General features: G+C 60.0%; 3 protein-coding genes across 3 annotated transcripts; 2 read left to right on the top strand and 1 right to left on the bottom strand.

Moving 5' to 3' along the window:
* Positions 1–23: 23 nt before the first annotated feature.
* On the top strand, positions 24–8,698 carry SF3A2 (splicing factor 3a subunit 2). The gene is made up of 9 exons (XM_061150768.1): positions 24–161; positions 4,290–4,454; positions 4,847–4,918; positions 5,724–5,770; positions 5,940–6,049; positions 6,918–6,967; positions 7,048–7,188; positions 7,604–7,672; positions 7,760–8,698. The coding sequence occupies exons 2-9, from the start codon at positions 4,329–4,331 to the stop codon at positions 8,576–8,578; spliced, it is 1,434 nt and encodes a 477-aa protein (XP_061006751.1). The 5' UTR covers positions 24–161; positions 4,290–4,328; the 3' UTR covers positions 8,579–8,698.
* Positions 8,699–9,389: 691 nt separating this feature from the next.
* On the top strand, positions 9,390–12,266 carry AMH (anti-Mullerian hormone). The gene is made up of 5 exons (XM_061149320.1): positions 9,390–9,843; positions 10,489–10,631; positions 10,876–10,984; positions 11,090–11,270; positions 11,355–12,266. Exons 1-5 carry the CDS (start codon positions 9,390–9,392, stop codon positions 12,211–12,213), a joined length of 1,746 nt encoding a protein of 581 aa, XP_061005303.1. The 3' UTR covers positions 12,214–12,266.
* Positions 12,267–12,556: 290 nt separating this feature from the next.
* On the bottom strand, positions 12,557–16,321 carry JSRP1 (junctional sarcoplasmic reticulum protein 1). The gene is made up of 7 exons (XM_061149321.1): positions 16,279–16,321; positions 15,144–15,295; positions 14,700–14,737; positions 14,406–14,535; positions 13,869–14,045; positions 13,126–13,217; positions 12,557–13,030 (listed from the first exon to the last, which is right to left on the bottom strand). Exons 2-7 carry the CDS (start codon positions 15,259–15,261, stop codon positions 12,563–12,565), a joined length of 1,023 nt encoding a protein of 340 aa, XP_061005304.1. The 5' UTR covers positions 15,262–15,295; positions 16,279–16,321; the 3' UTR covers positions 12,557–12,562.
* Positions 16,322–17,418: the final 1,097 nt, after the last annotated feature.

Raw genomic sequence — 17,418 nt, forward strand, 5'->3', positions numbered from 1 at the left:
GGGCCGGGCATGCGCACACAGGAGGCCCCGCCTTTCCTGTCCCCGGAAATGCTTTCTCAGCTCTCGGCGCGCGTGCGCAGGACGAGGTCATCGCGGTGGCTGCGGCGTCTGAATAGACCAAGGCAGTGTTTGAGCAGCCCGTGGATTTGACGAAATCGTGGGTGAGGATTAGGAGTGGTGCGGGACTAGGGCGGCGGCCCCGGGGGACTCCTTGGAGGGGAGTGGCTGAAGTGCTGGGTTGAGGGCGGCACCAGCTCTCTACATGCCGGGCGCTGGGCCGGCCCAACACCCCCGCCCTCCCACAGGAAGCTCCAACTGCCAAGGCCCGTTGGGTCGGCTCGGGTCGCAACGGACCCGGGGCGCCTTCTCTGAGTCCATTGGTTTGCTGAATTTGTGGTCCGGGGCTCATCTGGTTCCGGTAATGGGTGGGGGTGATGGCACCCGTGGTTCCAGGCCCGCCGAGGAGTGAGGAAGGTCCAGAGGCGGAGCTCTTGGCGCGGGCCCAAGAGCCGGTTAGCTAGGCCCGCTTAGCGAGCGAAGCCCGGAGTTTAAATGACTTCACTTGTCACTCTGGTATCCCGGCCCCTTCTCCCTTCTGCCCTTTGCAGCTGAGTACGACCGACCCGAGCTTGTAAATAGCCTGAGTCGGGTGTAGAAGTGGTCTCTCAGCTTCCTACCGTGACTGCTGAGGTCTCATTTCTGCCTCCCCCTCACCCGCTGCAGCCTCATCCTTCATACCATGGATGTGGTCATAGATCCTGAGCTTTAGTCAGATCGTCAGTCTTATTTTCTAGGACTGAAAATAGCGTTCGCTGCTCAGGCAGGTACAGTGTTGAACTGTGCTGCTTTGTGGGGTACTGTTTTGCTCGCCACCCTCCCCCCAGAGCGCTTTCCTTTTTTCATTCTTCCTATTCGTCTGATTTTCTTTGCTGGTTATTAATTTTTGTCTCAAAGCATCATAATTTCACACGCCTTGTTTTTCAGTCGCGTCTGACTGACCCCATGGGCTGCAACACGTCAGGCTTCCCTGTCCTTCACCATCTCCCAGAGTTTGCTCAAGCTTGTGTCCATTGAATCAGTGATGCCATCCAACCATCCCGTCCTCTGCCTCCCCCTTCTTTCGCGATCCGTCTTTCCAGGCATCAGGGGCTTTTCTGATGAGTCGGCTCTTTGCAAGCCTATTGGTTGTAGTTTCCCACAGGTTGAAACAATGGATGTCTTTTTTTCCTTTCCTGCCTGCAAACTTCGCTCTCAGTGCTGGCATCTTCCTGTTCCACTCAGGACTGGAGCTCCACCTGGCAGCTGAATAGCTGTCCTAGAACCTTGTGTCCAGGCTCCCATGGGCTGGTTTCTCTTTTCAGTCTCACTGTCTCCTCTTTTTTCCATCAGAGCTCTTCAGGTAGGTTTTGAAGAAGTTAACTCATTTGTTCAGTTTGAGCCCTTGCTTTGCTGAAAATGGCTTTATCCATTCTCACAGTTAGAAGTGTGGGTGTAAAGTTCTAGATTGAAAGCCCCTGATGGGAATTGGGAAAAGCCTTGTGCTGCCTTACGTGTTCTGAAGGTTCTCATCTCATCCTGGTTTCTGATCGCTTGTTTCTGATTTTTTTTTCCATCTGCTAGGAACTTTTAGTGCCATAAAACTTCATGGTCTATTTATAGGAGAGTTTTTTATTCTTTTAGGTTGTTTCTTTGATAATACTCTTCATGTTTTTTGTTTCTCTTTTCTAGTTTTTATTTTGTATTTGGACTATGGTTGAGTAACAGTGTGGTGCTTCAGGTGTACAGCGAAGTGAATCAGCTATACATGTATACATACTCATTGTTTTTCACTTTTTTTCCCGTATAGGTCGTTATAGAGCACTGAGCAGAGTTTTCTGTGCGCTGTATACAGTAGGTTCCTATAGGTTATATCTGTATTAAATATAGTAGTGTGGCCATGTTTTGTTTTCAGTTCAAAATTTCTAGCTTCTTGCTTTGTCTCTTGTTACCTTGTTACTTGGCTATTGTTTATTTTTCTATTCTTCATGATAGCTTTGATTCTTACCTTCAGGCACTCACATTCAGTGTGTTGTTAGGCTCATCGCATCTTTGCTTAAAGGGTTTGTCTGGTGTTAACTGGCCATGCTAACCTGTGGCATCCTATTTTAGTTTCGAGCTGTGAAAACATCGCCCATCGTCCAAGAGGATGTTAACATTTTCTGTTGAGCTTTTCACTTAGTTTCCTTTTTCCTCAATACACGCATTTTTTCACGTCTGTTTAGACATCAGTTCTGCATGGAGAGCAGTGCTTCTCTAATGAGCTCAGTGGGCCTGGCAAAGTGCTGGGGTTTGGGGGATGCAGAGCCCCCAAGTGATCTCCCCTGTCCCCTGGACTGGGGACTCTAGCCGGGTCTCCTGCCTGCTGGACACAGGCCAGGTTGCCGGGCGGGGAGGGGGGGGGGGGCGCTGCTGCTCAACGGGCACGCAGTGATCCACCTGGCCTCATCCCAGCCTCTCTGAGATTCCAACAGGTAGGCTGGTGAGTGATTAAGTATCTGTCTGTGTTTGGGTTTCCTGAGTTGGTCAGATTCTCCTTGCAGGCTTTCATGACACCATGGCATGTTCTTCTGGCTGGTGTTGGAGAAGACTCTTGAGAGTCACTTGTACTGCAAGGAGATCCAACCAGTCCATCCTAAAGGAGATCAGTCCTGGGTGTTCATTGGAAAGACTGATGTTGAAGCTGAAACTCTAATACTTTGGCCACCTGATGCAAAGAGCTGACTCAGTTGAAAAGACCCTGATGCAGGGAAAGATTGAGGGCAGGAGGAGAAGGGGACGACAGAGGATGAGATGGTTGGATGGCATCACCGACTCAATGGATATGGGTTTGGGTGGACTCCGGGAGTTGGTGATGGACAGGGAGGCCTGGCGTGCTGCAGTTCATGGGGTCTCAAAGAGTCAGACACGACTGAGCAACTGAACTGAACGAAGGAACTGGCTGTCCCCAAACTGACTGTAACTCTTGGCTCTGTTAGTGTTTTGCCTTTACCAGTTGACGGCTCTGGGTGGCCTTGTGTGTAGTAAAAAGAGTCAGGCCTGGTGATTCTGCAGCCAGCTAGGTCACCCTACTGGTCACCCGACATGATTTTTTCATAAACTCATCAAGTTGTAGGGCAAGTCAGTGGCACAGCTGGCTAGTGCAGCAAACCATCAGTGGCTTACATGACATGAGTTTGCACTGCATCTATAGTCAGAAACTCAACACTAGTCTCACTGGGTTTTATTCCCTCTGGAGGCTTCAGGGGAGCACCGGCTCCTGCTTCTAGAGGCGCCGCATCCCTGGCTCACAGCCAGCAGAGCAGCATCCCCTGTGTCTGCCTCTGATCTTCCCCCTCCCTCTTATAAGGACCCTATGATAACAGTGGGCCCCCCGGGGAATCCAGGGTCGTATCCATCTCAGGGACCTAACTTAATCCCACCTGCAAAGTTCCCTCTGCTGCGTGAGGTGATGTGTCCAGGCACCCCAGGGAGCAGGACAGGTACATCTTTGGGGGTTCACACTCCTGGGCCCCATCCCTGTGAGCTTACCCTAACAGAGTCAAGATACTGTGGGTTTAAACCAGGGGCCTGGGGCCAGCATTGACAGTGAAGAGAATGTAGGATGAGAGAAGGTACCTGAGGTTGGATCTGAACTGAACCTGGAGGAGTATGAGAAACAGTAGGAAAAAGCAGCTGGACAGCTTGACAGTGATGTGGAGGAGAAATCAAGGGCCTGGGAGAGTCTGCCTCAGCCGCAAACGAGCTGTGACTGTCTTGTGTGTTAGGCAGTGGGGGTCGGGGGTGGACAGGTAGCCGGATGTGTTCTTTGTTCCAGCAAATATACTGCTGTATCAGAGAAGTAGAGTTTAGGTTGCGGGAAGGAAGTGTAGACGAGCAGAAAAGGGATTCAGAGGAGGGAGTGAACAGTGTGGGCCTGGGCAGTTTGGGAAGGCTTCTTAGAGGAGATGGGACTAGTTAGTGAGAACTGAGCCTCCTCTTCTCTTGTTACTGTTTTGGGTCCCTGGGCCTTTGCACTCCTCAGTCAAAGAGATCTTCCTCTCCGGTCCACCCCTACTGTCACCTGGAGATGCCTCGTTTCTCCTGTTTTTCCTTCCTCGTTCCCATGTGCCTGGCCCAGCGTGGGCCCTCAGCCACTGGAAGACAGGTGGTGAAGCCAGGGCTGGGGGCGGTGAGAGTGGGGAGGGGTGAGGCCAGACCAGGAGGGTGAGATCTCACACATAGTCTCACCAGCCGCCCCTTGGCCTCCACAGGTTTCTCCCCTGGTCTGACAGAGTGCCCAGGGTCTCACCATGGACTTCCAGCATCGCCCCGGGGGCAAGACTGGGAGCGGGGGCGTGGCCTCCTCCTCCGAGAGCAACCGGGACCGCAGGGAGCGTCTGCGACAACTGGCTCTAGAAACCATTGACATCAATAAGGTGTGCACCCACCTGCCCACCCTGAAGCAGCAGCTCAGTGCCCTCCAGACCACAGTCTCCCCAGGCCTGGGGTTGACCCGCCTGCTTCTCTCCTCTGCCTGCATCCGGCTTGTGCTGCAGCACGAGGAGCCTTGTCCCGGCTGGGGAGATGGAGGATCAACAGTGCACCTTCAGCTCTGCCTCTTCCTAGACCCCACGCTGCCGCCAGTGTGGGGCTGGGGGCTTCCAGGGGACCCCTCTCTGGGGCTTGCTGCAGAGGCGGGCAGTCAGCCCTAGCCCCGTACAGTGGACCCTGTGGGATCCCCGGGGCAGTGGTGCTGGCTTGGGGGCTCCAGCTTGTCCTCCATTCCTGAGCGTCTCCCCACTGCCTGACACATGTGCTTCCTCTGCAGGACCCCTACTTCATGAAGAACCACCTGGGCTCCTATGAGTGCAAGTTGTGCCTGACGCTGCACAACAATGAGGTGCGTCTTTCTCAGGGAGGCATTGGCTTCAGAGCCCTGCTGTGCCCAGCCTCCTAGCGTCCTCCCTGCACGGGCACTGGGACAGCCACCGTGGGTTCTCTGCTTCCACCCATCCGTTTCCCATAGCATCAGCGGCTCCGATATCACAGATGTGCGTCTGCACATGTGGGGATGCCCAGGATGTCCACATGGGGCGCGAGGTCTGGAAGGTGTGGCTTCTGGTTTGAGACTTTAAGCAAGTGTCAGTCTGATGCTTGCTTCCACTGGGCTCCTGCCCTTCGCCATAAGCAGGTCTTCTCTGTCCTTTTCTGTGTGGAGGACACACTTTCTGACCAGTTGGTTCACAGCTCTAGACAGCTGCACTGAGCTGAATAGTCTCAGATGGGAGCATCTCCTTGTGGCTTTGGGGCTCCCCCTTCTCTGTGGGGGACCATCCTGGACACAGGGTCCCTGTGGGTCAGAAAAGCCTCCAGTTGAAAATTGCTGATACACGTGTCTTCTCCCTGGGACATCACTGAGATGGAATCAAAGGGCATGTTTATTCCAGGTGTCCCCACCACTGCCCCGCAGTATCCACTGGCCCCACCCACACCCTGGCAGCTACAAGACTGCTGTGGCCCCCCACCCAAGACTCTCATCATCTCTGGCTTTTGAGCATCTCATCCCCCTGTGTGCAGACCCACTAGAGCTCCTGTGTTCAGTAGCCATCAGGTGCCCGTCAGCGCTGAGCGCTGTGGATGAGGCGGGGACATCAGGCACCACCCCCTCACTGTGTCCTCAATTGCACATTCCTCTCATGTTCCAGGGGAGTTACCTCGCACACACCCAGGGGAAGAAACATCAGACCAACTTGTAAGTACCTGGCACCTCTTCCCGTGCCTGCTGTCATGCTACCTGACTCCTATTTCCCTCATCTCACATCTCCAAGGTCGGCCGGGGATGGGGCGGTCCTGGCGCCTGGGGCTGTGGCCTTGGTGGCCTGTGAGGAGGGGCCTCAACACTGTGTCTGTCCTGCCTGCAGGGCCCGGCGAGCGGCCAAGGAGGCCAAGGAGGCCCCCGCCCAGCCAGCACCGGAGAAGGTCAAGGTGGAAGTGAAGAAGTTTGTGAAGATCGGCCGCCCGGGCTACAAAGGTAACTTGTCGGTGGCCTTGGCGGGCAGTCGCTCACCCATCCCCAGCCTCACCCCCACCTCAGCTTCCATTAGAGGCTTCCTGTCCTGAGGGCAGGGGCCGTAGTGTCTCCTCTGCTCTTTACACTCCTAGCAAAGGTGGGTGAGTGGGTGGGAGGGGACTGCGGGCCCTGGTGTAGTCCATTCCTCTGACCTTAGAACTGGGTGCTGGCACTTTTTACCTGGGGAGAGAGGAAGGGAAAGGGGAGTCTCACCTGGGTCAGCAGCTGCAGAGGATCTGGTTGCTATGGCGGGGGCGGGGGGGGGGGGGGGGCGGGCGGGCGGAGGTGGGGAAGGCAGGCCTCCTGGCAGGTATTCTTGCTGAAGTGGACACACCTTGTGTATGGCTGGCGTCTCAGACAAGACATGGCCTGGGAAGGCCCAGGGGTGGTCCTGCTTGGTGAGCCAGGGTGAGGGTGGCACTACCCTCAGGGAGGCCACCACACACCTTTTGGTTAGTCTGGGTCATCTGGCCTCTTCCTGGGTGTGGCAGGGAGACACTGAGGGCCTGAGGGCGCGTGAAGGGCCCCGGGGCTGTGTGGACAGCAGCCCAAAGCAGCAGAGCTGGAGAGTGATGGGCACCCGGTCCCAGAGGGCCTAGTTGGGGTGTGGGCAGTGGAGGGCCCACCCTCTGCCCCCACCCGCATGCTATCAGCTGGCCTGACATCAGGCATCAGGGAGGGCACAGCCCTCCCACCCTTGGGCCAATGACTGCTAGTTGCCCAGCCAGGTGACCTCCCCCTCCCTGCCAAGCCGGCTCTCCCATTCACGGGTGACATGAGGCCAGTCCTAGGACCCCGTTACTGGACCTGATATCATCCTGTGTTGCAGTAACCAAGCAGAGGGATACAGAGATGGGCCAGCAGAGCCTCCTTTTCCAGGTGAGCAAAGGCCAGGCACCCTTTGTCCTGAGGGGAGGGGCCCTTGAGAGGCAGTGCTGTCACTGGCCATGTCCCCACAGATCGACTACCCCGAGATTGCTGAGGGCATCATGCCCCGACACCGCTTCATGTCTGCCTACGAGCAGAGGATCGAGCCCCCGGACCGGCGCTGGCAGTACCTACTCATGGCCGCTGAGCCCTATGAGACCATTGCCTTCAAGGTAGCTCGCTGGGACCCCGGAGGGTCCTGCAGGGTCTGCTCCATCCAGGCAGCTGGCTCCCGGCCCACTCCAGGTGCCCCCTCTGGGCCCTTGCCTTCTGAGGGGTTGTCAGAAGACGATGCAGAGCGAGGGCAGGGGCTGGGTGTCCACCATGAATCAGAGACCCTGGCGTGGCCCCAGCAGTGAGGTGTCCCTGTTACCAGGCTGTCCCGGGACTCTAACCTCGTCCTATCCTCATATATGTTAACGAGACAGGGTAGATTGCAACTTCCCTGGGTGGCAGGACTGCTAAGCAGCAGAGCAAGAATGTCGGCCGTCACCCCCACATCAGACCCTGTTCCCTCACAGAAGGGCCTCCTGGGCCGGGCCATCTCATGGTCTTGAGGGCCTGTCTCTGCCCCCGTACCCCGCACAGGTGCCAAGCAGGGAAATAGACAAGGCTGAAGGCAAGTTCTGGACTCACTGGAACCGGGAAACCAAGCAAGTGAGTCACTCCGTGTCCACGTAGTTCCCCATCCTTCTCCCAACCCAAGGCCCCTGGGACCCTGCTCAGTTCCTCTTGTCTGTCCAGTTTTTCCTCCAGTTCCACTTCAAGATGGAGAAGCCGCCAGCCCCACCGAGCCTTCCTGCTGGGCCTCCTGGGGTGAAACGGCCCCCACCCCCACTGATGAACGGCCTGCCCCCTCGCCCACCACTACCAGAGTCTCTGCCCCCGCCCCCACCAGGAGGCCTGCCCCTGCCACCCATGCCGCCCAGCGGGCCTGCACCCTCAGGACCCCCAGGCCCTCCTCAGCTGCCCCCACCGGCTCCTGGGGTCCACCCACCGGCACCAGTGGTCCACCCACCAACCTCTGGGGTGCATCCCCCTGCTCCTGGAGTCCATCCTCCAGCTCCTGGGGTCCACCCTCCGGCACCAGTGGTTCACCCACCAGCATCTGGGGTCCACCCCCCAGCTCCAGGGGTCCACCCCCCAGCCCCAGGAGTCCACCCTCCTGCTCCGGGAGTCCACCCTCCAGCCCCAGGGGTCCATCCTCCCCCATCAGCTGGCGTTCACCCCCAGGCACCAGTGGTGCACCCACCAGCTCCTGCAGTTCACCCCCAAGCTCCGGGGGTGCACCCGACTCCTGCAGTTCACCCCCAGGCTCCAGGAGTCCACCCACCAGCTCCCGGGGTCCACCCATCAGCCCCTGGGATCCACCCCCAGCCTCCTGGGGTCCACCCCCCTCCTCCTGGGGTCCATCCTCCGGCCCCTGGGGTCCATCCCCAGCCGCCTGGGGTTCACCCCTCAAATCCTGGGGTGCACCCCCCAACGCCCATGCCCCCAATGCTGAGGCCCCCACTGCCCTCCGAAGGCCCTGGGAACATTCCTCCCCCTCCCCCCACCAACTGAAAAGCCACCCCCATCCTAACAAGTCTGGTTTGGTTTTCCTGGGTTTTGCCCTAAGAGTAGAGTTTTTTTGTACTGGGCTGGGTATCCCCAGAGCTCATTAAAGAGTCTGCTGACCATGAACTGGACTGCTGTGTCAACCTGTGGGCAGTCAGCACCTGCTTGCTGTGGGTGAACACATGTGGCTGCTTTCCACCACCATAGGGGGTGTCAGGGTCCCATCTGAACCCCAGAGGTGGCCCCTGGTGTCTCTGTGCCCTGGAGACCCTTGGGCAAGGACAGACCCTGCGGGCCAGCGGAGTGTGGTGTGGTTCTCTGGGAAGACAGCAGAGCAAAGAAGGCTTCTCACTCCCCTTGGGGGTCTCTGTGGGCCTCAGAGGCAGGGTGAGCAGGCATGTGGGGTCACTGGGGGCCAGACCTGCCTACCCAGTGTGAAGTGTCATCCCCCTTGGGCTGGCACCCAAATCCTGGGGCAGGGGCTCCACACCTCGCCCTCCCACACCCCCAGGTTGTTGATAGTCTGGCTGTCTGGGCCACACACTCCTGCTCACATTCCTGCTCTGGGGAGGGGGAAGATTTGTCAAGGACAGTCTGACAAATGGGTCACAGGCCATACACACCGTATCACTGCCCAGGAGATAGGCAGGCAGGTTGGAACAGAGGGGGCTTTGAGAAGGCCACAGGCCTCCCAGGCTCGCGGCAGGCACCAGCCTTCAAGGTCACATCCCAGGAGGAGATAGGGACCGCCCTGCAGCACAAACAGCCCTGCTCCTCCTTATAAAGTACGGCAGCCCAGCCCCTGGAAGCTCTCAGGATGCTCAGTCCATCTCTCTCTTTGGCCCTGGTGCTGTTGGCCATGGGGGCTCTGCTGAGGCCAGGCACCCCCAGGGAAGAGGTTTCCAGCACCGCGGCCTCGCCCAGGGATCAGGCCACAGGCAGCGGGGCACTCATCTTTCAGCAAGATTGGGACTGGCCGCTCCCCAGTCTCTGGCTGCCAGGCAGCCCTCAGGACCCCCTGTGCCTGGTGACCCTGCATGGGAGGGGCAATGGGAGCAGGGCCCCCCTGCGGGTGGTGGGGGCCCTGAGCGGCTACGAGCAGGCCTTCCTGGAGGCTGTGTGGCGCACCCACTGGGGCCTGAGTGACTTGACCACCTTCGCTGTGTGCCCCACTGGTGATGGACAGCCTGTGCTGCCCCACCTGCAGCAGCTGCAGGCGTGGCTGGGGGAGCCAGGGGGGCAGTGGCTGGTGGTCCTGCACCTGGAGGAAGGTATGTGTTGTGTTGGGGCTGGGGTGGGACGCCAGGCTCTCGTGCCCTCCTCCTAAGACCAGGGGACTGCAGAGCCCCCAGCCCAGACCCATCCCCAGTCTCAGGAAGTGGAGGCTAATGGCCAGAGAGGTGGGTCACTATCTTTGCCTGTCTGGGGCCAGAAGTTCTTCAGCTCCCAGCCACCCCTCTCCCCATGCAGTGCCTGGTGGAGGGGAGTGTGGGGCTAACACCTTGTTCACCTACCTGGGAGCTACACGGTTGGGGGTGGAGGAAGGAGGCAGGTCAGTGCAGCCTAATTGTCCAGCAGAGGAGTGCCTCTCCCTCCACATTGGGTAGCAAGAGGTTCCTGTTCCAAGGGGCCACTGTCCTCAGACCCACTACCAGGAATCCCCCAGGAGCTCTCTAGGCCTAGAGCCCCCAAGGGCTCAGGAGACACAGGTGGCAGCCGCACCGCCCACCCTATCCATCACTTTTAGGCCACTCCTGTCCCAGGGAAGCCAGGAGCCAGCGTCAAACCTCTCCCACCAGGTTCCCCCAGGCTTCGGTTGGGGTGGGGTCTCCCTCCTATGGAGGGGACAGGTTTGGGGGAGGGGCTCGGGCTTCCGTGGCTCAGGTGTCTCCCTTCTTCCCTTGTCCTGGCTGCAGTGACGTGGGAGCCGACACCCTTGCTGAGGTTCCAGGAGCCTCCGCCTGGAGGAGCCAACCCCCCAGAGCTGGCGCTGCTGGTATTGTACCCAGGGCCTGGCCTGGAGGTCACTGTCACCGGCGCTGGGCTACCTAGCGCCCAGGTACCAGGGAGTGGAATGTGGCTCTCTCTGGCCCCCCAGGACCCCCGCCCCCCCCCCCCCTCCGGGCCACAGAGCAAGGGAGGGATTATGGGTTTGGGTTTGTGTTGTTTTTAACTTGGCCTCACAGAAAGGCCACAAGTGTCCAGGCTAGACCTTGAAAGGATGTTAAGGGCAGCAGGCAGAGCAGGGTTGGCATCCATGCTTCCGCCCCTCAACCTGGCTGAACCCCCGTGTCCACCCGCAGAGCCTCTGCCTAACCGCGGACTCAGACTTCCTGGCCTTGGTCGTGGACCGGCCGGAGGGGGCCTGGCGCCGGCCTGGGCTAGCCCTGACCCTGCGGCGCCGTGGAAATGGTAGGCCTTGCCTGGACAGGGACCCGACCGGGTGGCTGCCCTCGACCCGCAGACCCCACCCCACCCCCAGCCGCTGAACTGCACGGCGCACGCGCCTCCCCTCAGGTGCACCCCTGAGCACTGCCCAGCTGCAGGCGCTGTTGTTCGGTGCGGACTCCCGCTGCTTCACACGAAAGACCCCGGCCCTGTTGCTCTTGCTGCCGGCGCGGCCGTCGGCGCCGGCGCAGCCGCCGGCGCCGATGCCCGCACACGGTCGGCTGGACTTGGTGCCCTTCCCGCAGCCCAGGTGCGCGCAGGCCCAGACCTAGGGATGCGGGGAGTGTGGGCGCCGCAGCTTTGCGCCCTCACGACCCCCGACTCTGCTGTCCAGGCCTTCCCCGGAGCCAGAGAAGGCACCGCCCAGCGCCGATCCCTTCCTGGAGACGCTCACGCGCCTAGTGCGCGCGCTGCGGGGACCCCCGGCCCAAGCCTCACCACCACGACTGGCCTTGGACCCGGGCGCACTGGCCGGTTTCCCGCAGGGCCAGGTCAACCTGTCGGACCCCGCGGCCCTGGAGCGCCTGCTGGATGGTGAGGAGCCGCTGCTGTTGCTGCTGCCGCCGACGGCAGCCAACACCGGGGTCCCCGCAACGCCGCAAGGTCCCAAGTCCCCTCTGTGGGCCGCGGGACTAGCGCGCCGGGTGGCTGCCGAGCTTCAGGCGGCGGCCGCCGAGCTGCGCGGCCTCCCGGGGCTGCCTCCCTCCGCCCCCCCGCTGCTGGCGCGCCTGCTGGCACTGTGCCCGGGAAACCCAGATGGCCCCGGCGGCCCGCTGCGCGCGCTGCTGCTGCTCAAGGCGCTGCAGGGCCTGCGCGCTGAGTGGCGCGGGCGGGAGCGGAGCGGCTCCGCACGAGCGCAGCGCAGCGCCGGGGCCGCGGCTGCAGACGGGCCGTGCGCTCTGCGCGAGCTGAGCGTAGACCTGCGGGCCGAGCGCTCCGTGCTCATCCCGGAGACATATCAGGCCAACAACTGCCAGGGCGCCTGCGGCTGGCCTCAGTCAGACCGCAACCCGCGCTACGGCAACCACGTGGTGCTGCTGCTGAAGATGCAGGCCCGCGGCGCCGCCCTGGCGCGCCCGCCCTGCTGTGTGCCCACAGCCTACACCGGCAAGCTCCTCATCAGCCTGTCCGAGGAGCGCATCAGCGCACACCACGTCCCGAACATGGTGGCCACCGAGTGCGGCTGCCGGTGACCTCGCGCCGTGCTCCTTGTGCTGCCCCGGCCCGTATTTATTCTGACCCCGTCATCGCCCCAATAAAGACGGGAAGGCACGCGGTTGGGGTGTCTGTGCATGTTTGGGGACAGGCAGAGGCCTCCTTCCCGCAGTTCTCCCAGTCTTCACCCGCTGCCCCCTTGCCTCTCCGTCCTCCCTCCACCCACCACCCAAAGCTCATCTGCCTCACGCAGGCCCCGGGCAGGTTCTGGGGTCCTGGTGCGAAGGAACAGACGATGAGGGGGCCGCAGCACTTGCTTTATTTAGCTGGAACCGCGGGGCCCTAGAGCAGATATTCAGAAACTCACGCGCACGACCCCAGTCTCGTTCAGTCCCGGCCTTTGCCGGCACGGCGCTTCTGGCGGCCTGGAGGCCGGTCCTCCTTGTCAGGGCGCCGCGGGGAGACCCAGGCCTGCCTCTTCCTATCCTCGGGGGCTCCGGAGTCTCGCCCCCAAGATCGATGGCCCCCCTCGCGGGCCTCCCAGCGTCGCGGTAGGGCTCTGTGGGGCTCCCTGGCACCACGTGGCTTCTCCTCTTTTCGTGGCTTCTCCATTCTTGGCCTCTCCTCCTTGTGTGGCTTCTCCTTCCAGGGCCTCTCCTTCGGAGGCTTCTCCTTCTTCACCCTCTCCTTGGGCCCTCGGCCTGCGAGGGGCGCATGCTCCTCATCAGCAGCTTCTCCAGACTCCCATTCGTCCTTCTCTGCAGCCTCTCCACTCCTAGGAATCTGGACCCTTTCCTCTACCTTCCAGGAGGGCTCGGGCTGCCTCACTAGGGGGGCCCGGGCCTCAGGCTTTGGCTGTTATGCAGACAAGTGCAGGGTGGTGGGATCAGCCACAATTCCATGGCTCAAGCCCCTCCCCGCAGTGAGGAGCCCACTGAGGAAGAGCTTACCAGGAGTGACGCTGGCCCCTTGGGTGACGAGCTTGATGAGACCCACGACTCAGGGACAGGTGCGGGGGCTTCTGCATCCCCAGCCACAGTCTCTGGGAGGGGACAAGAGGGGATGCGAGTCAGCCTGGGGCAAGAGTCGGGAGTGAGAACCACAGCACACCATCCATCCCCTAGAGCCCCCTCTCCTGGGGACAGGCAAGGGGACCCAGCCGTCTCCACCCAGGTTCACTGAGGCTGGGCTAGCTCCCTTCCAGCCCCAGGAAGGGGTTCCAAGTCTCCACTGCTGCTTCTCTTCAAACCTCCCTCATTCAGGGTGTGCCAGGATGCTCCAGTTTCTCCGAGGGCCATGGGAGCACCGAGGCACACAGAAGCCACACTCTGTGAAACGGGGGTGCACATGGCCCTTCCTGGGCATGCGAGGCCCAGGGTGTGGGGTGGTGAGGGCCGGTTCACTGGGGAGGCAGGTGCATCAAGGTCCCTACTGGGGTGGGGGAGGAGGCAGTTCCCTGTAAGGTCTGTTGGAAAGGGGGGTTGGAGGGGTCTCAGAGCCGGTCCTGGATAGAGGGACTCCGACGGGACCATGGGGATGCACAAGGTCCGCTGCCCAGCAAGAAGTGCAGGGGGCCGCCAGGAACCCCTCACAAGATCCAGGGGGCGCGCGAACAGCCTAGGGTTCGGGCGCACAGACCCGCCCCGTGGCGTGTCCGTGCTTCCGGGAAGGAGTAGCCAAGTGTGAGGCTCACCGCGGCACAGCTGAAAGGCGGAGCCCAGCAGCGCCACGAGCGAGGCCAGCACCAGGCACTTGTTGAGCGTCAAGTCTCCCCAGGGCAGCTCCTCGCTCAGGGCCGGGGGCGGCGGCGGCGGCGGCGGCTGCTGGGGCGGTGCGGTCTGCGCCTTCTTCCGTGCGGGGCTCCGGGGGGCTGCAGGAGCAAGTGCTGGCTGGGCTCTAGGGCAGCGAGGGGCAGACCTGCGGCTAAAGTCAGCTCTGCTCTGCCCGGCCGTGCGGCCCTAGGCTGAGAAACTAAGCCCTGCCGGCTTGGCAGCTTCACTGGGATGCAGAGAATTTTCCAGAAGATAATTAGCTGAAGCTTAGTGGCAGCTAAGCTGGTGTTATCATGAATTAGAGACTCACGACCCTTTCAGTTACAGCCAGGAAACCACTCAGCCAGGAGCCCCATGTGGCTATCTTCCTGCTGCCCAGATCCAAGGACCCACCCTCCCCTCCCATGCTGGTCTATACCCATTGCCCCCCACCTCACCCCTGCCTCCTGCAAACCCACTTGCTCCTGCTTTCAGCCTCTCCTTCCCGGTTCCTGAGGTCACTTTGGACACAGGCTCCTTTTCCGTCTTCTTGGGCTTGGTGTCCACACTGCCTGTGGGGCTGCCCTCAGTCACTCCCTCCTGAGAATCCTGTGGGGACATGTGTCATCCTGGGTGTTCCCTCTAATGGAGACCAAGCCTTCCCAGGGGCTGCAGAAACCCATCCTCTTAAGCCAGCACCCCCCCCTACTCCAGGAGCACCTTGGGCTGAAACCCAGAAGGAAGACCACCCTCCCCCGCCCCCCGCTACTCACATGGGACTGGCTGCTGGAGTCAGCCAACCTGGATGTCGCTGTTGGTGAAAAAAGAGAGGAGAGTCAAAGTCGTGGGGACCCCCAGATCCCACTTTTTGTTGGGTCCTGCGGGGTGAGGGGCTGGGGACAGGAGAGCTCCCAGTTTGCAGGTTAAAACATAGACAGACTCAGAGACAGCCTTGCACAAAAGCACACAGCAGGTCACTGGCAAGCCAGGATCCAAACCCTGACCTGTGTGGCCCAGCACCTGTGTTTTCTGGGATCTTTACAACCGCTTCCCCACCCCACCCCCCGGGACACTAATGGGCACAGAGGTTGGAAACAAGGAGCATGGTTTAAGCCAGTTCAGTGTGGAAGTCCAAGTCCTGGTTTCCGAAGGTGGGCCACCTGACTCAGAAGGAGGATGGGGGCATGCGCTTCCTCCCCCAGCACCTTCTCTGGTACCTTGCGCATTGTCCTCCCGGGGCCGGCCAGGACAAGGGTCAGCCAGTGCAGAGAGGTCCTCATCCATTTGGCAGCTGCCCAGGCCTCCATCCAGCTCCTCCAAGGCCCTGGTTGCCATGGGGACGGCTGAGAGCCGCAGGCCCAGAGTCAAGCTAAGGGCAAGAGGGAAGAGGCAGCCTGAGCCCCTGCTATGGGCTTGCCTCTTGGAGAAGGGAGCTCCTTGTCTCTCCATACCACCACCCTGGCTTGTCCCTCTGCCTGGAGCCACCTTCCCTGGTAACTTCACACTTGCTCAGGGCATGGACCGACAGCCCTCCAGCGGGCACTCTCCCTGACATCCCCCCAGGTCTGTCTCGGGACCCCTCTGGATAGGCCAGCCTCTATGGGCTCCAATATCCCTCTGCACACAGCAGAGAATGCTGGAGCCCAGAGCAGGCTGGGTCCTGCCCATGGTCACACAGAGGTGAGCACAGAGCCCAAACCGGAACCCTTGGCCCCAGGGTCAGCTCATGTTCTCTGAGACCAGGACTATTTTTATCCGGTGCCCAAGGCCAGCAGGGCAGGCCGGCTAGGGGCCCAGCCCCTCCTAGGCCTTGCTCCCCTGGGGTCTCCCTCTGGGTCATCCTTACCCCTCATTCCTGGCACCTAGCCTCCTTCCGGACCCCGTGGGTGCTGGCACTCAAGCCCCGGCAGCTAGGACCAGCCTGACTCTGGCCATGACAGGCAGGGGCAGGGGGTACCAGGCCTCCCACCCCCAACCCTGGGGTCCCTGCCTCCTCTATGCTGCCTCTGATCCCATAGGGCAGATGAAGAAACAGGCTGAAGGTGGAGCTGTGGGCCAGAGATTGTGCAGAACTGGAGCCAAACCCCATCTGTTGGATCCCACAGCCCTGTTTTTTGGAATCCCTGGTGTCCCTGGCACCAGTGTCAGTGTGACCCATCCCTGGGCAGAAAGGGGACCCTTTCCTGGGACCAGAGTAGTCGGTGGGGGAGGAGACCTATGGGTGGGGAGTGCCTCTAGGGGTGCGTGGGGGCAGCCACAGGAGTCAGGGACACCCCCGTGGACCTCAGGGGTGCCCTCCCAGGTCCTGGGGACCCCCCCACCTCTTCCCAGGCCTCCTTGTGCCCCTCTTACCCACAGTCGCCACGCTGGGCCTGGTAGACAGCATGGAGCACGGGGAGGGTGGCCCCAGACAGACAGCAGCAGGTGGCTGGAGGCCGTATTGTGGGCCAATCAGCTCCTCGGCCTGCTGTGGAGGGGGAGGAGGGCCGGCCTGAGGTCCCCGCGGGGAGCACACCCTTGCCTCGGAGCAGGGCCAGGCATTGGTGGAGGGGTGCCCCCCCCCCCACCAACATAGAACCATTGCCAGGCCTGCCACAGTGACCCTGGGAGCATTGCTTTCTGTCCCTCAGCCTTGGAAAAGAGGGTCGCGGGGGCTGAGAGCACCCACAAAGCGTGGTTACCTCGCCTTTATAAGCAACTCTTGTGTGCCGGGCTCTGCAGCAGCTAAAGGATCGCAGCCCTGTGGAGTCGGGGGCCATCAGGGAGGGCTTCCTGGAGGAGGATGGCACCATCAAAGGGCATCCAGGCTCTACCCACTGGCTCAGGCCAGGCTCAGCTCAGAGGCCTCGGTTTCCTCATCTGGAAAGTGGGGTCATTTCCTCCTGGCCGGCAATGAGGTGAGAATAAGTTTAAACAACCACTCGAATGTGAGCTGCTTTTTTTTCCCCTTAATTGAAGTATAGTTGGTTTACAGTGTTGTATTAATTTCTGCTGCACACCTGTACAGCAAATTAACTCAGTTATACATAGATAAACTCTTTTCCACACTATTTTTCATTATGGTTTGTCACAGGATATTAAATATAGTTCCCTGTGCTGTACAGTGGGAGCTTGCTGTTTATCCTATATATAATAGTTTGCATCTGCTTATCCCGAACTCTCAATCCTTCCCTCCCCCACTCTCCCTCCCCCTTGGCAACCGCAAGTCTTTTCTCTATGTCTGTGAGTCTGTTTCATAGGTATGTTCATTTGTGTCATATTTTAGATTCCACATATAAGTAATATCATATGGTATCTGTCTTTCTCTTTCTGACTTTGAGTGAGTGATAGTTGCTCAGTCATGCCTGACTCTTTGCAACCACATACTTATTTTGCTTAGTGTGATAATCTCTAGGTCCATCCATGTTACTGCAAATGACATTATTTCATTCTTTATTTTGACTAATATTCCATTGTATATATACCATACTGTGTACGAATATATAATATGTA

The sequence above is a fragment of the Dama dama genome, chromosome 9 (assembly GCF_033118175.1).
Source record: "Dama dama isolate Ldn47 chromosome 9, ASM3311817v1, whole genome shotgun sequence".
Lineage (NCBI taxonomy): Eukaryota > Metazoa > Chordata > Mammalia > Artiodactyla > Cervidae > Dama > Dama dama.